The 23,586-nt window shown below is 39.3% G+C and overlaps 1 protein-coding gene across 8 annotated transcripts; it reads right to left on the reverse strand.

The window, feature by feature from the left end:
• Positions 1-1,015: 1,015 nt before the first annotated feature.
• On the reverse strand, positions 1,016-23,076 carry ALG8 (ALG8 alpha-1,3-glucosyltransferase). 8 transcript variants are annotated; one of them, XM_070426869.1, is made up of 13 exons: positions 22,958-23,076; positions 19,200-19,278; positions 18,111-18,304; positions 14,463-14,572; positions 13,115-13,182; positions 10,608-10,734; positions 10,028-10,131; positions 9,151-9,271; positions 5,776-5,874; positions 4,906-5,011; positions 3,492-3,589; positions 3,112-3,184; positions 1,016-1,636 (listed from the first exon to the last, which is right to left on the reverse strand). In XM_070426869.1, the coding sequence occupies exons 1-13, from the start codon at positions 23,050-23,052 to the stop codon at positions 1,405-1,407; spliced, it is 1,506 nt and encodes a 501-aa protein (XP_070282970.1). In that variant the 5' UTR covers positions 23,053-23,076; the 3' UTR covers positions 1,016-1,404. The 8 variants fall into 8 exon arrangements, with proteins under 8 accessions (XP_070282970.1, XP_070282972.1, XP_070282978.1 ...); XM_070426871.1 differs by having other exon boundaries at positions 4,906-5,045; positions 5,776-5,915; XM_070426877.1 differs by having other exon boundaries at positions 4,906-5,045; positions 5,776-5,915; positions 22,993-23,068.
• Between the last annotated feature and the right edge of the window lie 510 nt (positions 23,077-23,586).

Here is a 23,586-nt window from a genome sequence, read left to right on the forward strand (position 1 = left end):
GGTCTATCCTCTGAGCCAAACCAGCTAGGGCATGGCTACAGATTTTTAAAAATCATGGAGGCAGAATTTAAAATCAGGCTGTTTGACTCCAGGGCCCCAATTCTTAATCACTACACTGTACTACCTTTATATTCATAGATATGGTAGCAATTAATTTGAATCTTGAGGTATGAACAATCAGATGACAGAGTAGAAAAATCAGCAAAGAGGAAAGAGTAAGGGGCATGAATGAAACATGGATAAAAACTGTGTATGAAATATGCTGAAGGAAGGGTGAGGGCAAATGTACAAAATAGCATGGCATGCTGGGAACTTTGAGTTGTTAGGTCAGCTGGGGCATAGGGTGCAAAGGGCACTGTGGTGAGGAACATAGGCTTGAGGGGCTCCTCCCACACACCCTTGGCAAAATCCCCATCTTTATCTCTGCAAGGAGACTCAAAAGCAGCCTGGGAAAACAGAGTGAATTTAAGAGATGGATAGCTGGATTAGCATCCCAGGATGCCAATGACCTTGGAGTCTCTCTGATCCTCTAAAAGGGGATAATGGACAAATAAAAATGTGTCCAAGTTCCTAATGTCAGCCAGATAAATGTTGGCTAAATTTGAATGTGCAGCAGATATGAGGCAAAGTGGGGCCCTGGATAAAAACTGTGTATGAAATATGCTGAAGGAAGGGTGAGGACAAGTACAGGCTGTTAAACCACTTAAGTTTGCTCAGTTGAGGAAAGTCTGAGAAATGGCAACTTGATCAAAATCATATTGCTTGCTGTTAGAATAAATGAACCGTACAGGATATCCTTAACTCAATATAAGAGTAAATGTGGTTTGTAATCTCTGCTGACAGGCCAAATCATTCATTAAATATTCCACCTAGCTTTGTGAGTATGGTCATTGTATAATTTCAATGGAAAAAAAAAATCTCCTGAAACAAGGTTTACAGAATGGGGACAGTACACCATCTGCTTGTGTGCATGCCAATAGGAAGGTGTAGGTAATGATCCAAAAATGTTTTTGTGTAGAAATATAAAATAGTATTTTATTTATGTCTTCCTCGGCACATGATTTTAATTGTGCTTTATAGCCTGACAATGATTATCACAGGCTACAAATAATCAATTCTGTTGATCAGACCCCCTGCTTGCCTGCAGCAAGCACAGCAGTATGGATGATCTGACAATTTTAACAGGAAAGGCAAGATTTGTTTTGGATGTATTTCACTGCTTATGGAGGACAAGTGGCTTCTCACCATGGTGACAATCAGGTTGCTAGGCTGGGCAAGGCCAAGTCTGAAGAATGGTTCTCAAACAGATCTACTGAATGGTTCATGCCACCAGCAACTTTCTTCAAGTTCTGATTAATTTCCCATGAAATAATTGCTTGGAATACATCCAAGCAGTTTCTTTATTCATTGCTTCTTTGTCTTGCTGACAGGAGGGTCAGTCAATACTGAAACATACAGTCTGAACCAAGCATATGTGATGCCCACTGCACAATACGCTGAGGTCAGTAACAAAGGGAGAAAGGAATACTTCAGCTTCCAGGAGGTGAAAGGGAATACAAATTCACAGAAGACTTCCAGAGGCCCTAGGCCAAGGAGGTAGAAAGTTTCCATCCAATTAAAAAGAGGCTTTTCTTTCCTGAAGAAAAAAGGAAAGGTTTGATTTAGATGAGTCATTCTGGTTTTGCAAACATTTCTCAGCTAAAGCTTCCCATCTGTGCTGTCTTGAAACCAAAGCCAAAGTCAAAAGAGTGCATCCAATTTCACATTTAGAAAAAAAATGATAATGATATACCATTATATTATCTCAACAATCCAAGCGTACCTAATTATCATCTACCTCTGCTGTCACTTAGCTGAAGCTCTGAGAGGGAATTAGCTATGCAATTGGAAGAGAAAAGAGAGCTAGATGCTGTTATATTAGAGTAAAAATATGGCAAACAATATATAACTTTTTTGTTTTGGTAAAATAACATAAAATTTGCTATTTTATTTTTACCATTTTAAAGTATACAATTCAGTAGCACTGAGTATATTGACCAAGTTGTACTTTCAAAACATTTTCATCACCCCAAACAGGATTTCTGGAAATGTTAAACAGTAACTTCCCAATCCCTTTTACCCCTGTTCCCATAATCTCTAATCTACTTTCTGTCTCTATGAATTTGTCTATTCTAGATATTTCATATAAGTGGAATCACACAATATTAGTCCTGTTGTGTCTGGCTCATTTCACTTGGCCTAATTTTTCATGGTTCATCCATATTGTAGCACATATCAGAACTTCATTCCTCTTTCTGGCTGAATAATATTCATGTACATATATATGTATATATACACTATTTTGTTTATCCATTCATTTGTTGATGGACACTTGGGTTATTTCCACATTTTGGTTACTGTGAATAAAGCTATAATGAACATTGGTGTATAAGTAGCTGCCTGAGTACCCGTTTTCAATTCTTTTGGGTGTATATCTAAGAGTGGAATTGCTGGGTCACATGGTTATAAATAAGTTTTAATATAATTAAATATATAGAGTTTTATGAACACAATCAGATATGAACCATAAACAAGCTTTAAAAATTATTACAGATAACATTTCATAAAGTTTAGAAAAGCAAAACATTCCATCAATGATTGTATTCCACCTATAATTCTAAGATATGTAAGAATTTTTGTATCTTTTAGTTTTATGCATCTGTATTTATGTGGTTTTACTCATAATGTGTATTTTACATTCCATTTTTTAGTTCTTATAAAAGGTTTTAATTTGAGCTAGGTAGTCCCTCCTCAAATATTCCCCTAAACCAGTGGTTGGCAAACTGCAGCTCGCGAGCCACATGCGGCTCTTTGGCCCCTTGAGTGTGGCTCTTCCACAAAATACCGACTTCTGTGCATGGGCCATGAAGTTTCAATCCCTAAACTATAGATATGACCCATGTTGCCATGTCAGAGTGATGGGGTTATGGGTAATTTTCTCTCTTTACTTGCTAATTTTTCATAATGTTATATTACTGTTAGTAAAAATAGTTTTTAAAAGGCTCATTGCACATGTAGGAGCAAAGATTTCACAAGAGAAAGTATAATTTTAAATGTACTTTTCTGGATTACCTGAATAGAGTCTTCAGTGAGGAAATACTATAGATGGTAAACAGTAACATGAGTAGGATTTTAATGGGAAGTTCTGTTGGAAGAAGAAAAGAAAAAGCAGACAATAATTTAGTTGATAAGGGAAAGGTTTATGAGACTTTAGGTCATATAAACACACTGACACAACTATATAGTGCTAATAACGCTTTTTGAGCTTAATTGTGCATTTCTGTGACATCTAAAGGTACTGAGAATTAGGGACAGGTTTTACTTGAGAGAATGGGTGAGCCCTTTCCTCCTAAGAGATTTTAAGGTTGTTTAAGTCAGGTAGTATTGATCTCTAGGCCCTGATGAAAAGGGCATGGCAATCAAACCTAGTGCTCTCAAAAGAAGCTGCTTACCTGGTGCAGTGAAGAGCAGAGGGAAGAGGGAATAATGTCCTGTTGTAGTCAGAATCAGGAAAATTGAAGCATCACCTGCTTTCCCCACAGACAGAAGGCTGAAAATAAAAATTCTCATAATAATTCCTTAAAACAACAAATGAAACTTATCATTTGCAAATAGTTTGAATAAATTGCATCTATTGTCACTTCTAAAACTGGCATAATACAACATACTAATATTTGCTACAAGTCCAATTCAATTGCAAATATTAATTTTTTAATGGGAAACTTCAAGCAATTTATAGAAGAATGTACCACACTGAATCGGGGAGTATTAAAAAAAAGGATCTTGCTTCCTTGAGTAACTGCCTGCTCCCAAAAAAGGGATATTGTGGGATTGAAGCTGCCTAGTGGTACGTAACCAGGAAACCGAACTTGGGGAATTTAATTTCCAACCCTATAGCTCTTCTCTTGGACAATGCCCTGCACCTGCTGGTGTTCAGTAGGAATTTTAACTGAAGACATTAGAAATTTTGCTCTATTTTTTAATTTGGAAACTCCAAGTCGCTAAATGAACCCAGACAAGCCATATACTGGCCTGACAAATTTGCTTAATATTCTTTCAGAGCTTAAATGATTTCTCTCAGTATTAAAAAAAAATAAAAAACCTCAAGGAAAAAAAAACCATGCTAATTCTATTACTACCTATCCATCTATTGGCTTTACATTATATATAAAATGGACACTCCTGCATTTAAAATGCCTTTTTAGCATGGCACAATGAAAATATAAGATTCAGCATCATAAGATTCAGGTTTTAGTCCTACTCTGCTACTTGCTAGCTATGTAACTTTGAATAAGTCACTTAAACTCTCTGAGCCCCAGTTTTTGCAGATGTTAAGATATGGGATGATAGTCATTTATCCTAATTATCTTAAAGGTTTATGTGAGGCTCAAAAGAAAGAATGCAAAAAGAAGATGAAAGCCCCAAAAATAACAGGTCTGAAAACTCTGAATGCTGTACCTATGTTAGATATTATTGCATAATGGACTCAATCCTTACCTTAACTAACAACACGTAACAAGGAACAGCAGACCTTATTTCCAAAGCCTATGCTTTTTTCATACTGTGCTGCTGCTCAATATCCAGATGTAACAGTCTGGTGTCATTCATGGTTCTTAAATCACCACAGTACCCCTTCCACCAAAATATCCAGGAACAATATGCACAATTTTGCATACCTCAGAACCTTCACAGGTTGCAAGGATCCCAAGTTAAGCATCCCTGTCCTTTTCTAGTATAAACCTGTTCCTATACATCTTTGCCTTTGCCTACCCCACTGAACATGTCAAAAAGGGACAGAGCAAATAGAAAACAATAATGTCGCTGTGAATATTCCAGAAATGCTGACTGACTGAGCTACCTGCTTACCTCATTGGGAGAATTGCTAGAAGTATGGCTTTCTCATGGACGTGCCACCCAAACATGAAGGAGCTCAAAGCACAAAGGATCAGGCACCGGAGAAAGCCTTTGGGCCCTTGGGGTTTAAACCAAAGACAGAAAACAGAGGGCTAGAAACAACAGGCAAAGACAAAACTTCAGTATCATTTAAAACAGGCATTACAGAAACACTGTTCAGGTGCATTTGCATCATCTCTGAAAAACAGTAGATCAAAAGACTATTCTCCATTAAACTGGGATAATTCATCACTTTGTGAACAGTCCACCGAAATTAACATAAAAACTACTCGGAGAAAATGGCATTCAGATATATAGAATTCATCAAAATTAATAAGAAATGATTACTAAGTTCTAGGATGGCCAGTATAACCCTATTAAATCTTCATAATTAGTCAATAGTCACTGAACCTATAGGTTAAATTACAAAGATGTTGACTCCGTCATCATCAATATCCAGGCATTCCAGACACTTTGGATTTTGGGTCACTTAGCCATGGGTGAAAACAACGTAAATCTGGGCTATCATGACTACAAGCACCTTCCTCTCTCCCCACAGCATGGCCCATGCCCCTTTCTCCGTGGGCTTTTCTTTGCCCTCATCCCAAGGTGAACAGATGGTCTAAGAGTCTCTCTCACAGAGAGTCTCTCTCACAGAGATTTACTAATGATCCCTCCTTCTGGGAAGGACCTATGAATCGCTAAGATGTCTCAATCTGCAGCAGGGGTACGACCATGGAATTCATGCTGTGGTTGAACAAACTGGAAGCTGAAATTTAAGCAGCTGCACAAAAACACACACAGAGAAAACTCAAGAAATGAGCACCATGTGTGAATTCTTACCAATATGGCAATCAGAGTGCAGATGAGGGTGGCCAAGGGACTCACTGAAGGAAGGACTGTGTGTTGAAACTGCTGAACCAAACCACTTGTCATTGAGGCCTTAGGAATCTTGTTGGGATCAAGAAGTTTCAATTTTAAACCTACACAGTAAGTAGACATTTTATTTTGTTTTGTTTTGATCAATGGCACACCATATTTTACCAAACAATTCCTTGAGGAAAAAATAAGCTACGAAATCTTACAACTAGTTCAAAGTTAAGATTTCATTAACTCAGTTCTGTGCTAGTCTACCTAAGATGCTGCTGGTCTTGAGATTATACCATTTGAGGCAGCTGTCTGCATTGGGACAGGAAGTTTGTGTACCTTAACAGGCAGGCACCATGAACAGCAATCTGCCTTCTCCTCTAAGATGAAGTAAAGTTTCTGAAATACAGGTCTGACTATGTCACACCCCAGCTCTGAATCCTTCATTGCCTCCAGGATGAAGTTCATGTTCCTAAGCATGGTGTAGTGCAGCCGTGGGCAAACTACGGCCCGCGGGCCGGATCCGGCCCGTTTGAAATGAATAAAACTAAAAAAAAAAAAAAAAAAAGACCGTACTCTTTTATGTAATGATGTTTACTTTGAATTTATATTAGTTCACACAAACACTCCATCCATGCTTTTGTTCCGGCCCTCCGGTCCAGTTTAAGAACCCATTGTGGCCCTCGAGTCAAAAAGTTTGCCCACCCCTGGTGTAGTGTCTTCTAGGATCTAGCCCCTTCCTGCTTCTCCAGCCTATCTTCTCCATTTTCTTAAATGTGACTTGGCCACAATGAACTGACATACCCCTCTCAACACTTACATCCCTTGGTACATGCTACTCACTTTGCTTAGAATGGCCTCCTCACTTTGCAGAGTTAACTCCTAATTCACTTATTCATCTGAGAAAGCTTCTCAATCAAGAAATAAAGCTGATTTTCTCATGGGTCAGGTATATCTTGGGTATATCTTGTACAAGTCTCTATCTAGTGTTCACCACACTGCACTGTATCTGTTTACACACTCATTTCCTCTATTGTACGGGGAGGTACTTAAAGGCAGGAATGGTAATTCATTCCTACTCCAAGCACTTTGGAGTTCAAGAAATACTTATTAAGTGAACCAAGTCTAAGGAGGATGATATAAGCCCTATCCCAAACAAGCTAATAGGACAGTCGGGGCAGTCTGAGCACCTACATAGTTCTACCTAATGCCACTGAAAATCAGTGGAATATGGGGAAGATATATACTACCAAAATATTTTCTAGTCATTCACCTCTTCCCTTTTCCTTCAGCCTATTCTCTCTTAAAGCCAATAACTATGTCCCTGAAACACAGACTAATCTGCCCCACAGACTTCTCATGTAAGACATCTTTAAGACAGATGTACAAAGTAAGTCAGCAGCCCTAGCCGGCTTGGCTCAGTGGATAGAGCGTTGGCCTGTGGACTGCAGGGTCCCAGGTTCAATTCCAGACAGGGATACATGCTTGCGTTGTGGACTTGATCTCCAGTAGGGGGCGTGCAGGAAGCAGCTGATCAATGATTCTCTCTCATCATAGATGTTTCTATCTCTCCCTCTCCCTTCCTCTCTGAAATCAATAAAAACGTATTAAAACAGCCCTTACCGGTTTGGCTCACTGGATAGAGCATTGACTTGGGAACTGAAGAGTCCCAGGTTTGATTCCGGTCAAGAGCATGTACTTTGGTTGCAGGCACATCCCCAGTAGGAGGTGTGCAGGAAGCAGCTGATCAATGCTTCTCTCTCATCGATGTTTCTAACTCTCTATCCCTCTCCCTTCCTCTCTGTAAAAAATCAATAAAAAATATAATTTAAAAAAAATGTATTAAAACAAAACAAAACAAAACAAAACAAAAAACCCAAAGTAAGTCAGCAGTTTCCTGACTCAGATAAGGCAAGTGACCCTTGTACCTCATCCCATACTGGTTATTCAAAGCTTTTTGAAATATGTTAAGAAATTACTGCCATGACCAGGTAAGCTCAGTTGCCAGAGCGTTGTTCTGATACACCAAGGTTGCATGTCCCATCCACAGTCAGGGTACACACAAAAAGCAACCAATAAATGCACAAGTAAGTGGAACAACAAATTGATGTGTACTTCTCTCTCACTTCTGCTCTTTTTATAAATCAATTACAAAAGATTTTTAAAAAAGAAATTACTCTTTAAGAATGCTATGTACATCAAGGCTAGATTCACAGTGGGTGAAGGATAGCACCAAATTATGATTTCCTACAATAGTCCCCATGCATTGAGCATTTATCATGTGACAAGGGATTTATAGCCATTACTTTTAGCCCCTGAGGGACACAGAAATGGAGTAACTTGCCCAAAGCCACCACTAATAGGTGGTAGAAATGATCCCAGTTCTGTCTGGTTCCAAAGCTCCTGTTACTGACAACCTAGCATTTCTTTATTGCTGCATTTGTTTCACACAGCATGCTTCAAGGAAATAGGTAAAGTACTATTATCTCCTTATTACAGTAAAACAAGACTAGAGGAATCAAATGACTTGCCCAGTGCCACGCAACCAGCAATTTATGCAGGTGGGTGTCCAACTAAGTAATCAGATTCTAGATTATAGATTAGGAGCTGGTAAACCCTGGCCCTAGCCTGGGGGCCACATCCAGCCTGTGACCTGTTTTTGCATGGCCCTGAAGCTATGAATGATTTTACATTTTATAGGTTGTAAACAAACAAACAAAACACCTATGTGATCTGCAAAGCCTAAAATATTTACTATCTGGCCCATTAAGAAAAAGTTTGCATACTTTCTCTCAATCCTACTACTTACTATTGAGCTAGCTGTATTCACAAATGAAGACTGTGAGTTACTCCAAAGTGACTTATTTTTGGTAGAACCAACTCAAGGTATAAATTATTTTTTATCACAACCCAAATTTAAAAATATAGCCTAGGTTTTCCATGTCTTCTCATCTCTTGCTAAAACGCATGGCTATCATTTCCTTATTGGTTTACTTACACATTCTTCCATCCTGCTTCTTCATATATTAAAGTTTAAAAGTAGGGTTAACTATTAATGTTCTACTTAAGGCAAAATTACCTTTTAAAAATGTCTAAATATTTTATTTTTCCCCTCAAGGAAAAGGTCAACAACCTCATTGCCACAAAGAGCTTTTATAAGACGTGCAATCTGTTTACTGCACTGAAGCCTCAGTCCCTAGAACCACTCCCCTGTTCATTCTGAAAGCTGAAATGCAGGGCTGGAGAACAAACAGTTCAATCTCATTCAAAACACAAAACAGGTTTTTTCATTTCCCAATGTGACCAGTCCTTTAATATTCAGAGTCTAAGTAAGAAAGCTTGCTATCATACCGATGACAGCCAGCACTTTGTCCAGAGCATTGTACAAAGCCCAGAAGTTTGGAGCCCAATATGCATGGCAGAGGCCCCGCTTGAAAGGGAAGAGTCGGGAAAAGACTTGAGGCAGCTGGTTCTGTTGAAAAGAGATTTAACAGTGATCAATCTTTCCCAAATTCAAAAAGAGAACTATGTCTATGGCACAGTGTGTAGGAAGTTATGAGGTCTGAGTTCAGTCTTTGTTCCTTGAAGTAAGTAGTATGATCTTGAGCAGGTCACAGAACCTCTTTTGTTTAACCTTCTCATTGGTTCAGTAGGACAAGATACAAGAAAGTACTTTGAACACCAGTCCAACATATTATAAGTATAATAATGGAAGAATTTATGAGCTGCAAAGGAGAAAGACTGCAGTGTGTCCAACTCCACTGAAGAGAAGGTGAGAGCAGGGAAGACTACAAAAAACGTAGTGCTCTCCAGTTTTAGCAGGAATTAAAGTTAATTAGTTGAATTCAGGGTGAGGGAAGAAGGGAAAAAAATATTTGTTGAACATCTCTAACATTCTAGGCACTTTAGAATGCTGTCAGTTAATGACTATGAAAGTGCTTCAAGTATTGATTTTTGGGGTTACAAATAAATTTTAGCAAGTAGGCAAGCTAGCAAATACAAAATCTATGAATAATGATGATCGACTATGTGTGACATGTAGTTAAACATACAGATATCTGAAGATGCACAAAAATGACTCAAGGAATACCATCCTAATATTTGGAGAGTCACTAAAGATGGGTAAGAAAGGACTAGTTTTGCCTATTTTATAATTTATTATTTTTTCTAAATGACAACAGCAACAGCAAAAAACATGTATTATTTTATAAAAAAATAAAAGGCTTACCAAGGCTAGAAAAGGACCCAATGAAAGGGCAGAAACTAGAAAAACGATCAGTCCCAGGGATATAAGGCGGACGAAGTTGAAACTGTTCCATCGAACAGACCCATCTACAGAAAAGGAACATTCTCATTAACCAGGAGCATGGGAAGTCATAACTTATACCATGTTGTAAACCTGGAGGGATCCCGACAGTACACCAATTTCATGATGTGGCAAGAGCAGAGAAAAGTCAGAATGGGTAAAGAGGTTATAGGATCAATGTGCTTCATAAGACCCTCTTACCAAACAAGCCACCAAGTCAAGACAAATTAAAATATAGGAGGTTTTGCCGAAACCAGTTTGGCTCAGTGGATAGAGCGTCGGCCTGCGGACTGAGGGGTCCCGGGTTCGATTCTGGTCAAGGGCATGTACCTGGGTTGAGGGCACATCCCCAGTAGGAGATGTGCAGGAGGCAGCTGATGGATGTTTCTCTCTCATCGATGTTTCTAACTCTCTATCCCTCTCCCTTCCTCTCTGTAAATTATCAATAAAATATATTAAAAAAAAAAATATAGGAGGTTTTGCTATTCTCACTAAAACTTGCCTGGTTTATTTGCAGTGAAGCAGTAAGATCGTAGCAGATATATACCATAAGCTGGTGCTACGTAGAGGTAAATGTGCTTGAAATGTAGGAGAACAGCAAAGAGAAGTGCTCCTTCCATATGCCTTTTCTAGGAGATTTAAAAGGGAATATCACTTTAAAATTCAGAGTAAATTAAATGCAGTAATGTAGTATCCTGGATTGGATCCTAGAACAGAAGAAGGACATTAGTGGAAAAACTGGTGAAATCTGAATGTACTAAAATTGGTTTCTTAGTTTTAATAACCATACCATAGTTACATAAGATGGTAACGTTAGGGGAAATGGGCAAGGGTATGGGAACTCTCTTTGTAACTTTTCTATAAATATAAAATTATTTAAATAAATAAAATGTATTACACAATAAAGAACACCAGAGATGGTTGCACAATAATGTGAATATACTTAACATTACTGAACTGTCTTAAAATTAATTAAGTTGATAAACTTTATGTTGTGCTTTTTTACCACAATTTTTAAAAATACAAATATTTTAAAGATATTAAAATCAAATCCTTTTTGTTCTTGTGAACTAACATAATGTTGAAAATTAAGAGTACATGACTTTTATAATTTCCCCATCTCAGACAACTAGGCGTCGCATACAAGATCATAAGGCAGTGTGAGGAAAATAAAGTGTGTAAAATAAAAAAATATATATTTTAAAACATCTATTTTGAAATACTTAACAAATGAAATATGATGTCTTAGATGTGTTTCAAATTAATCCTTTGTGTGTATAGATTACTATGCTATTTTCTCTACTTTTGTATAAGATTTAAATTAAAATAAATTTTAAACAATTCAGGCAAAATTCTACATGCAATATAAGGTGAACACAGGCAAGTAATTCCAGTATATGAATCTAGTGGGTTCATAAATTCCTTATTTCAACAAATATTTATTAAGTTCTAAGCTTGATGCTAAAGTTCAGGATACATCATCTTGACAACACACTACACATTTTCCCTAAGGAACTAAAGCCCAGAGAATTAAATTACACCTCCTCCCACCCTCACAAAGTTTTACAATAGCTGTAGTTGATTTCTAGAGAGGAGCTAGGGACGAGGGTATGAGTGAATAAACATAATGCTATGCTACCAAAAATTATTTAACTCTTAAACTATGGATCAGGTAATTTAATATAGTACTATCAGGCTGAAGGCATCAAGGATAATACTTGATCCTAACAAACTACCTAAAAGAACTAACGGTATTCTGATTAAAAAACAAACAAACAAACCGAGTTGACTATAACTAAAGAAGTGTGAACTCTACCTACCTCACAGGAATTTTGGAAAGATCAAATGAGATAATATCCTGGGGTTCAGCAAAGGAAACTGTCCAAGGGACCATGAAAGGCCAGGTTCCTTCTCTCACTGTCTCGTCAGGTGTGGTCTGGAATAGATGAGTTGGGAATGATAAGGAAAAAGAATAAGATGCTTCCAGATCTCTTTTCACCAATTTTATAATTTATTTAAGATTCAGAGAAGGTCTTGCTGGTTCTATAGCTAAACTTTAGTTTATTTGTTCAACAGCTATTCAACAATCATTCACTGAACACCAATTATGTTCTAAGTACTTTGTGGCTTTTTATGGTTTAAAAAAAACAACACTTATCCAGATATTTATAGTTGACAAATAACTTTAAAAAAGATTATCAAATGTGATCTTTCCAAAGTCCATGTGAGGTAGTTAACCCCATTTTACAAATAAAACTGTAACAAAGGGCAAATTTCATTTTATGGATGAGAAAACTTAGGCTGAGAGGGTTAAATGACTTGTATTGGGGTAATGGTCTCCAAACCTAACAGTTTATATAAATTCCCTGGAGAGTCCTAAACCACAATCCCAGAGATTCTGATTCAGTATACAGAGGGATGGCCCAAAAATATGAATTTCTGATTTCTCCCTCTATAAAAAGGAGACTAATAATTACAACAACCTCACAGAAGCATGAAGGCCATCTGTTGCCAAGTTGCAAGGTTTGTTCAATAAGATATTACATATAATGCACCTAATCTGAAGTAGTTGAGGCATTTGGTAATCCCTGTGTGAGTCACACAGCATATTAGGGTTAGTCAGGATTTCAACTCAGGTTTTCTGATTCCAAATCCCATACCCTCCATTACACTACACCACATGCCTCTGATGGTAAAGCCCCACCATAATAGTTATTACATTATAAAAACTGCTGAAGATTTCATTCCTAGGTACATGATCCCAACCAAATGTAGAAACTCAATTCACTTCAGGACTGTCATACTCTAACAAGTTTTTAAGAATACAGTTTTCTCATCTGTAACATGAAGAAAATTGTCAAAAGATGAAATTTGTGTAAAATACTCAATAAAAGTTGTTGGTAACTCAAAACAGTTGGTCAAATAAATGGACCCATCACTCACTATACTATTGCCTCTATTAAAAAGCAAACTTAAAGGGGAAAAATCTAATTAGCCTATTTTGTTTACCTGAAATAATCGAGCAATGGAGAGTAGCATTAATCCCATTAAAAAACCATTGTATTGGAAATGGATATCTGAAATTAGGTCAAGGAAAGACAACAAAGGATACCAAATTCCTAATGAACCTTGCCAGCAGACTGAGTTTAAAAACTAAAAATGCTTCCTTAATAGATAAATTAAAGACAAAAATATTACTACTGCATTGGACTTCTCATAAATGTGTTTCTATAAACAAGTCAAACCCTGGACAAACTCTTACATTAAGATTTATATTTAAGAAAAAACAAGAAAACTTTCCCATGTTTTTTCTACCTTAAAGATCTAGCAGCTAAGGGGCAAAATGTTTTTTTTTTTAGAATTAGGGACAAGAAAGGAAGGGACCCAACAGCTAGTGAAGGCCACTAGCATGCAGCGCTCCACTGTTTATAGTACATATACAGTAGGTCCTCCGGTTACATCGGAGATCCGTTCCTATGGCGCGATTTTCGCCATAAGTTGGAACCCACCTACATAAGCACCCACATTACTCACAGGAGCACATACACATGAGTAATGAAGTGAAACAGTAAAAAAAGTTTAAAGATAACAATTCCTGACCTTTACTTGTGGTAAATAAATAATAAAAAACATAAAGCACATACGTACATACGTCGAAATGACAGAACTTTTGAGGTAACCATGAAATGACGTACGTTGAGTCCGATGTAACCCGAGGATTGTCTGTACAATCTTATTTATTAAGCCTCACAATGAACTTGTAAGGTAGTCTGAGCTCAGAGACATTAATCTACTCATGGCCTAAAGCTACTATGATGACATAACTAGGATTTGAGTTCAGATCAAATTTGAACCAAAGTCTGGGTGTTTTCCTCCACAGCAGGCTACTTCTATGAAAACTATAAAAATTAGGCTTCTGTTATTAGGATTTCAGAACTTTTCCCATTAATATGTGGTAAGCCAAGCTGGCAGAAAGCATGAAGGCCTGTCTGTTCCCATATGTAACACTATGATATGCTCTTTCCTATAAAAGGTATTAGACTAATATATTACAAAACTGTTTAATAACTATGTATTAGATTAATCTAAAGACAGTTAACAAATCCTAGTATATTGCTTTACTTTTGGTTTAATTGGTTCTCACATATCACCACTAAATTTTCAGGGACAAAGTGCTGTTAACCAGAGCTTGGTAAAGTTGGGCACAGACTACCGTTTTGGGAACCCACTAACCCACCTTACACCCATTTTCCAAAAGCAGCTTATGTTCCAGAATCACCATTGTAAAAAGAATTAATCTTATAAATAATATATAACAGAATAAATAAAGGAATAGTACATAAAATGTCAAGGATACGGTCCACAATTAACAACCCAAAGTTCCACAGCAGTAATACCGACAGAATAAACTTTGGCTTCTCTGTAAGTTCTTTACCTGCTTTTTTCCCATCAATGCATTTACAGCACCTACATTGAAACACCAGAAAAGAATCATAAACAACTTTGATCTTCATTAGAACATCACAATACTTCTACAGAGTACACTGTGATACATTCTGGTACATTTCATTAGCCATTGCTAATAAAACTGTCCATGCCATTTTTGACTGCTTTAAAAGGTGATAGTGGAAACAAATCCCTCAGGGGTGGGGATTTCTGTCTCTTTCTCAGCTATGCTGATTTGGAACAAAGTCTTTATATTTAACTAGAGGCCTGGTGCACGAATTTGTGCACGGGTGGGGTCTGGCCGGCCAGATCAGGTGGCCGGGGTGAGGGTAGGCAAAAGGTTGGTGGGCCAGCCCCGCCCCTTGGTTGAACTCCCAGTCAGTCAGTCAAACTCCCACCCAAGGGGACAATTTGCATATTAGCCTTTTATTTTTATTTTATTTTTTAAAAAAATATATTTTATTGATTTTCTACAGAGAAGAAGGGAGAGGGATAGAGAGTTAGAAACATCGATGAGAGAGATCGATCAGCTGCCTCCTGCACACTCCCCACTGGGGATGTGCCTGCAACCAGGGTACATGCCCTTGACCAGAATCGAACCCGGGACCCTTGAGTCCGCAGGCCGACGCTCTATCCACTGAGCCAAACCGGTTCAGCTAGCCTTTTATTATATAGAATAATAATAATGATGAAAATATAAAAGAAAAACAAGCCACCAAACCCCCCAAAAGTAACAAATTTGAAAATTGAGAGAACACGCACTAGAACACACACTTTTTCAGTCCTTTAGAGTAAAAAATGCAGACCAGGCCCTGGCTGGTGCATTTCCATTGGTTAGAGTGTCATCCTGTGCACCGAAAGGTTGCTGGTTCAATTCCTGGTCAGGGCACATACTTATGTTGTGGGTTTGATCCCTGCTTAAGGCACATATGAATGCAACCAATGTTTCCCTCATACATCTCTCTGTCTCCCTCTCTCTATCTCTTCCCCTTTCTAAAATCAGTACAAAACATCATCAGGCAAGGACTAAAATGCAGACTATGACGACGTAGCACTCTAAATTATATGTCATCATACCAGCCAGATGAAGAATAGAGCTTCAAGAGTTTGGGAGGGGGTGACATAGGGAAATAAAAAAAAATAGAGCCAGAAACTTGCAGCTCCTGATTGTCCAACTAATTTTAAAACCCTTATGTAAAAATGTATGTCATTCAAAGGTAGTGATATACATATTAAGTGATAATATCAGCTGATCCCATTTTTATTTTCTAATAATTATATTTGAACACAGAAAAGAGGCTGAAATAATAAACACCAAATTGTTGATAATGATAGCTGTAAGTGGAAGAGTACAGGTCATTTTTACATTGTGTGTGTTTATGTGCTTTTCTACTTTCCAAAATTTTGACGAGGATGTATTATTCTATTAAAAAGTTAAAAAAAATTTTTTTTATTGCTTTCAGAGAGGAAGGGAGAGGGAGAGAGATATAGAAACATCAACGATAAGAGAGAATTATTGATTGGCTGCCTCCTGCATGCCCCGATCAAGCCCGAAACCCAGGCATGTGCCCCGACTGGGAATCGAACCGTGACCTGCTGGTTCATTGGTCGACGCTCAACTGCTGAGTCATACCGGCCAGGCTCTATTAAATTTTTTTTTTAAAAATGTGGTTCATTTGAATATTGGCATACTCTAAAAACAAGAAATCTAAAACAAAAAAAGTATAGACATAATAAAGAAGCAATTAAAGAGTAGCAACAGATGCCTGCTTCTCCTCCAAGGAGCCTCAGTTTCCTCATAAAAAGAGATAGTAACCTTACAGGTAATTCAGAAAGTTAAGTGACTAATCTACACATAGTGCCTGGTTCTGGGAACTGGCACATAGATTTCAACAATTTTTATCTTACTTAACTGCTCTCTCTGCATTGCAGATGGACTTGAACTTGACTCACTCTCTCTTTCTGCCTGCACATATTTTTCCTGGGAGCTTGAATTCAAACATTTTGAGTTAAAGGCAGTGAATTACTAATCACCTTCCCTTTCAACACTTGCCAGGCCATAAACATTGAAAATTAGGGTGTCACACAGGAGTTACTCCATGAGAATAAGCAGAGGTTAAAGCATTCCCAAGGGACTCTTTTTTGAATGGGGTGAGTGAGGGTTCAGTCTAGAAGGCTGAAATGAACTAGTTATGACAAGGGTCAACGAATGGACACCAGTTACTGCTCTGTCACAGTCATACCAGCAGGCCTAAGTATTATGACAATAGAAGCCAACATTAACCAGAAACTTATTACTGGGATGTCATTGTGCAAAACGTTCTAAATATGTGTATTTAACTGTTTAAAATTAATTTATAGATAAAAGATACAAAACATAAAAAAATATAACATGAAGGAAAGAATTCAAATAACTAAAGGCATTCCATGATTTCTTGAGTTTACTAGGATGAAAATTGCATTGGTGGTTAGCATAATGCATATGTGTGCATGAGTGTATGTGTGCTGTATGTATGTGTGTAAAGAACAGGGCAGGTGCCTGGCCGGTGTGGCTCAGTGGTGAGTGTCAACCTACGAACCAGGAGGTAAAGGTTCGATTCCCGGTCAGGGCACATGCCAGGGTTGTGGGCTCAATCCCCAGTATGGGGCATGCAGGAGGCAGCCGACCAACGATTCTCTTTCATCATTGTTATTTCTATCTCTCTCCCTCTCCCTTCCTCTCTGAAATTAAAAAAAAAATAGGGCAGGTCACAGAAGCGGTGGGGGTTGGGGGTTGGGAATGTTACAAGGAAGGAAAGAAAAGCATATGGAGCCATTTGGACAGGATAAATGGTCTTGGAACTCTACTTGGGACTACATTTCACAATACTCACAATAACTGGTTCTACCTCTGCCTTGTAACCTGACCTTCTCTCCCCTTTTCTTCAGATTCAGGGACACTGCTTACTGTAATGATTTACTATGCAGTTTAAAGCACAACAACACAGTTTTGGACTGTCCTAAAATTTGCTATTATATGACACTAGAGGCCCGGTGCACAAAATTCATGCGGGGGGGGGGGGGGGGGGGAGCCTAAGCCCAGCCTGCACCCTCTCGCAATCCAGGACCCCTTGGAGGATGTCTGACTGATGGTTTAGGTCCGAACCCACAGGGATTCCTGCAGGATCGGGCCTTAACTGGCAGTCGGGCATCCCTCTCACAATCCGGGATTTCTGGCTCCTAACCGCTCACCAGCCTGATCACCACTAACTGCTCACCTGCCTGCCTGATTGCCCCTAACCACTTGCCTGCCTGCCTGATTGCCCCTAACCACTTGCCTGCCTGCCTGATCACCCCTAACCACTCTGCCTGCCTGCTTGATTGCCCCTAACTACCTCTGCCTCTGCCCCCAACTCCACGGCTTTATCAGGAAGGTTGTCTGGAAGGTCGTTCAGCTGTCTGGTTTGATTAGCATATTATGCTTTTATTATCATAGATTGTTTCCCCCAAATGCGTTATAAGTTAATATTATAATTATTTCTTCAATATTTTCCACATAAAATGATATTCTCAGACTTACTCATGCACAGCATACACAAAGAGTATATCTGTAAAGATGACAGAAAATCTCTGGAAAAGTAAGGTCTTTGAGCTGGCATAATTCAGATTATGGATATTCAGCATCTCTTGATCAAAATATTTGGCAACATGTGACAGGGCATACTCAAACCATGCAAAAAAAGGCGGGTAATCTAAGGTCCACTCTGAAGTTTCCTGTAGTAAAAATTGAAGATAGAACATATCCTAAGTAACTGAATAAACAAAGAGGATGCAAAGATTCTCTGGTTTTTAAAAAAGCACATGAAATGCAACTGCATTTAAAATATGCCACAAATAGAACAATTTCTATGTTAACACTGAGCAGAACATCAAAACCTGTATCATAAGTTTGATCTTCAATTTCCTTAGAATCAACTATAGTGCAAAGGGAATTAATCTAAAACCATGGGATAATAAACTTGATTATGACATAGTTCTATTCATCTATACAAAAAAGAGAGCTATGGCATAACCAATGACTCACTTGCTTGGGTTCAAGTTCTGTCTCAGAGATGCAATTTCCCTATTTGTAAAGTGAGTATCATATACAATTTAGTAATTCATACCAGATATAAAAATACAGACATGGTTTTTATAAATAACAATAGAAGAGAATGGTTTATTACCAGATGTTACACACCATATTTGATTATTTCTTTCCTCACAAATTGCAAAATATTAGGGAAAGACAGGATTGTAGAAATAATTCATTCCAAATCCTCACTTGCCAGATGAGAAACTAAGGTTCAAAGAAACGAAATACACTTTCTATGCTGTGGCAGAGCCAGGCATAGAGCCCAATTTTTGAAACCAATCCAATGAGCTATCAAAAAGGGTGTGGCAAATATTATAATTACCAATTTATGGTTTGGTAAATGCCTTTTGAAGTAAAGGGATTCCCTAATAGTGCCAGAGGGCAGAAGAACTGAGGAAAGAACATACTTTTTATAAAGATTTATTTGACCTATGACCACATGGAAAACTGTTTTAATATCAATAATACTTTATGATTTCACATATCTTGAAAAAAAACACACACAAACCAAAAAAGGTGAAAATTGAAACTTACCTCATAATACCACTGTGATACTGGCAAACTGTGAGTGATAGCTAGCCAGTTTCGGTGTACTTCAAAATCTGTGGAATGACTATTCAAAGCAATCAGATGAAAAAAATGAAATTTTGTCAATTATCAATTTCACATTTCTAACATTATGCTTTTACATGGATCAACACCCCTACACAGTCACAACTCACTATCCTTTACAGACACAAAGAGGTATTACAATAATCCTGAAACACCCCACTTATCTGGAAGCCAGACCTTTTGAAAAAGATGGGGAAACTACAATTAAGTGAAACGGTTCTCAGAGTTATCTAAAGGGCTGACCAAAAGCTCATACATTTTCTTAAGGAAGGCCCTCAGCTTGTTGTTCAGAGGTGACTTATTCTTATTAAAAAATAACTCTAATAAGATTCATTATCTGGAAAAGGCCACACATACAAGTTGGATAGATTTCAACGATGAGCAGTTCATCAGACAGGGAAGATGGGGAAGACTCCTGCTTTGCCTTTCCCACATCTCCAGCATCTCCCTGTTTACTGCTTGCCGCCTTACTATGTATAAATGTAGTCAAGCATCTCCCTGTAGGGGAAGAAAAGTTTCCCCTTATAACCTAGGTTCTGTGGCTGGTCTAAGAATGAAATTGACATAAGACAGATTAGCAGGACAAAAAGAAAAGCCAATTTTAATCATTGAGGTATGTACGGGAGCCTCAAAAGATATGGCACTCAAAGGCACCAGGTGGTTGAAGTTTATATACCATCCTGAGCTAGGTAAAAGGATAGGGGTCTGGGTTTTCAAAGGGAAAAAGGCAATTTATGGGAAGGTGAGAAATGTATGGTAAACAAAGGCTGCCTAGCCAGGCAGATATGTCTTTCTGGTGAAAATGTGGTTACAGGTAATAGCTCTCTTTCTAATACAGGGCCCCTTTTCTTTTACATAAGGGTAACTTCTACTCTGTTTTCAGAGCTTCTCCTGTGTCTGCAGTTTCTCAAAATAATCAGTCCAAAGTAATTCTTATGCCAAAGAGGCATATTTTGGAGTGGCACGTTCTGCTACCTTTCTACCCTCTTTAGTAAAAAAAAATTTTTTTGGTCCAGTGCTGTACCTCCTTTCCATATCTAGAACAGCACTTGATACATGGATGGGCTCAATACATTCTTGTTGAATTAACCACTCACCAAAGTCAACAGTGAGTTCCGCAGCAAAACCTGCTTTACATTTTCCAATGTTTTACACAAACTTTCCACAGTGACAATCCTTTCCTGAGTTTCCCAGACAACTCCTTCTAAGTCTCTTTCAGTACTTTCCATCCCAATATTCACCAAACTGATGAATAAGTATTGATGGTCTCCTAGGTTCAGTTTTTGGTCCTCTTTTTATGCAACTTACTAGACAATCTTATTCACACTTACAGCTTCCATTATCAACTGTATATCGATGACTCCCAGATCACAATATACAACCTTGGTCTCTTTCCTAAATTACAGAGACACACATCTCCAACTTCCTGCTGACAATGTCACCAGAATTTCTTACAGATTCTTCAAAATCACAATTCAAAACTGATCTGATGACCTAGCAATTCCATTTATATATATTCAATAGAAATGCATACACATGTACTGGTTGTGTCTTCAGGCCTCCAAGTATGTCAGTTTTCAGAGCCCATCCTGATACCCAATCTAAAGTAAGTCCCTCTTGTTAGTCCCCTTATAGGATCCTATTCTTTTCCTTCATAACACTTAACACACGTATAATTATGCAATTACATACTTGCAATCGTTTGTTTCTGGGACTCTTTTCCTTACTAAACCCTTTATAGGGTTAGGGGCCATATCCTTTGTGTTTGCCTCCAGTGCCTCGCCATAGTAACTAGTACATAATAAAGCAGTTAGTATACAGTTTGCTGAATAGATTTGCATTTATCCTATAGCTTCCACCTCACTTTCCAGAGGTTCCCATTTTGAGAAGCAGAGTATCAACTACAATTATATATGTTCTTAATCCTGGACCAGTACTACGAACAGTATTCAAGGTAACAATCCTAAAGACACATTTCTAGGCTGAAGTAACAAAAGTAAGAAACGTCACCTTATATGCACAAACCTAGAGTTTTAAAAACATCTCTTTTCACTCTGATTTGAAAGGAATTTCCTACATTTTAGATTTTTCCAATTTGCTTTTAAAATGTAAAGATGTTCATTTGCTTTCAGTTCTGCAGAAAGTCCAAGTGATCAACCCCTGCTTTCCCCCAAGTCCCTGATAAGTCACTTCGCTGAATCTACATCTACATCTCACTGCTTATATAATTACATATACGCATCAGTACAGATATACATTCTACACATACAACTCTTCCCTACTCAAATCAACAAGAAGTCATCAAGAACCTGAACCAAAGGATACCAATAACCAAACCCTAAACAGGGAAGGAAGGGAAAAAAGATATGAGGGGGAAAGTCAAGGGAGAGGAGTTAGGAGGGATGAAGAGAAGATGGAAGCCAATATTCTTAAATATTGAGTACCCATTGTACACACATTACCACTTGGTGGTTGCTTTCTGACTGGTTTCCTCACTCTCAGTCTTGGTCATGCATCTTTTTTTTTTCTTCAAATCCTTACCCAAAGATATTTTTCCATTGATTTTTAGAGAGTGGAAAAGAGGGAGGGAGAGGAGGAGAGGGGGAGGGGGTGTGAGAGAGAGAGAAACATTGATTGGTTGCCTCCTCCATGCACCCTAACTGGGGTGGGATTGAACCTGCAACAGAGGTAGGTACCCAGGTACGTGCCCTGACAGGGAATTGAACATGAGACCTTCTGGTGCAGGGGCCAACCCACTGAGCCACACTGGCCAGGACCTTGCATCCATTTTTACACTGCAGTCTAACCCTGTTATCTGACCCTGCCTACCTCACTTACTGCTCCTTTTAAAAATATATATATTTTATTGATTTTTTTTATAGAGAGGAAGGGAGAGGGATAGAGAGTTAGAGACATCGATTCAGCTGCCTCCTGCACATCCCCTACTGGGGATGTGCCCAGAACCAAGGTACCTGCCCTTGACCGGAATGGAACGGGGGACCCTTCAGTCCGCAGGCTGAAGCTCTATCCACTGAGCAACCGGTCAGGGCCACTTACTGCTCTTGAGCCACAATGGCCACTCTCTGTTCCTAAAATGCCGAGTTCGTTCCTACCACAGGGCCTTTGAACTTGCTCTTTCCTGTGTCTGAGCTACTTTTCACATTGCTGCTTCTTTTTCATTCTTCTGATTTTAACTCAAACATCACTTCCTAAAAGAGTTGTACAGACCTGTCCGGTCGTCACAACCTTAGACCTTTGTGTTTGTCTATCTGAGCCCACCAACTCCCCCCAGGCAAGGGCAGGAGACGCCTTCCTCCCCCGGCATCTCCGGGGCTGAGAGCAGTGCCTAGCGCTGCAGGAGGCTGATGGACACCCGCTGAAAGAACAGTGGAGGTGCGAGTCCTTATTCTGCACATTCGGGATGAGGAAGGACCCTGAGGCTCAGACAAGGTTCAAGTAAGAGAACGCCTGGCCTGAACCCAGACTTCCAGGGCTAAGATCGAGTTATAAGGTTAAGTAACAATCACTAGGCAGGATGGGGAGCTTAGTGAAGACAAGCGGCGAGTACACCACTTCCAAGTTCCCTTTCCTTCTCCCACCTGGAGTCATCCACACGTCTCTCTCCCGCCCTGACCGACCGCGGGCCTCCTTGCCCAGCCCCTGGCCGCGCGGCCCCTTACTAGGTGGGGATGAGAAGGCATTTGAGAAGAGTCACCCCGAGCGCCAAAGCCGAAAACCAATTGCCACCACTCGCCGCAAGACCAAGCGCCGCCATGTCTGCCGCACCACGCTTTCCACCGACTGGGTCCGCATCCGGGACCCCGCGCATGCGCATGCGGGGAAGGCCCTGGGAGCCGGCGCCGTGGGCTGCGCGCATGCGCGGACCCGCCCCACTGGCGGGAGGCCGTGGCTCTGGCATTTAAACCTCCCGCTCACTCGGTTCGCACCCCGTCGCGCCTCACTCGCCACTCGGGAGGGACTCCTACGCCTGCGCGGGTCTCTGAGGCGACAAGTTAAGTTTCATTTATTCCGTCATTCTCCACCCCTGCCCCCCATGACTTCATTCTTAAGTTCAAGTAGTTGCTGGGCGCCTGCTCCGGGTCGTGATTGTGCCTGGCGTTGGGGTCCCTGTGCGACAGAGAAATGCATCTCACAGCGACCTTCCCATGCCAGTGGGGGAGACGGAATTGTGATGAGTTACAACAGGAGTGCCATCTCCAGGTAGAGGATGCTAGGAGCAAAAGTACAGGGTGAACAACGCTCTGTGCCTCCAGAGCTCTGAGCGCGGGTCTGGGTGCGTGCGCACCTG

The sequence above is a fragment of the Myotis yumanensis genome, unplaced genomic scaffold (genome assembly GCF_028538775.1).
Source record: "Myotis yumanensis isolate MYYU_CA2020_CCGP unplaced genomic scaffold, mMyoYum1.0.hap1 SCAF_10, whole genome shotgun sequence".
NCBI classification, from domain to species: Eukaryota; Metazoa; Chordata; class Mammalia; order Chiroptera; family Vespertilionidae; genus Myotis; species Myotis yumanensis.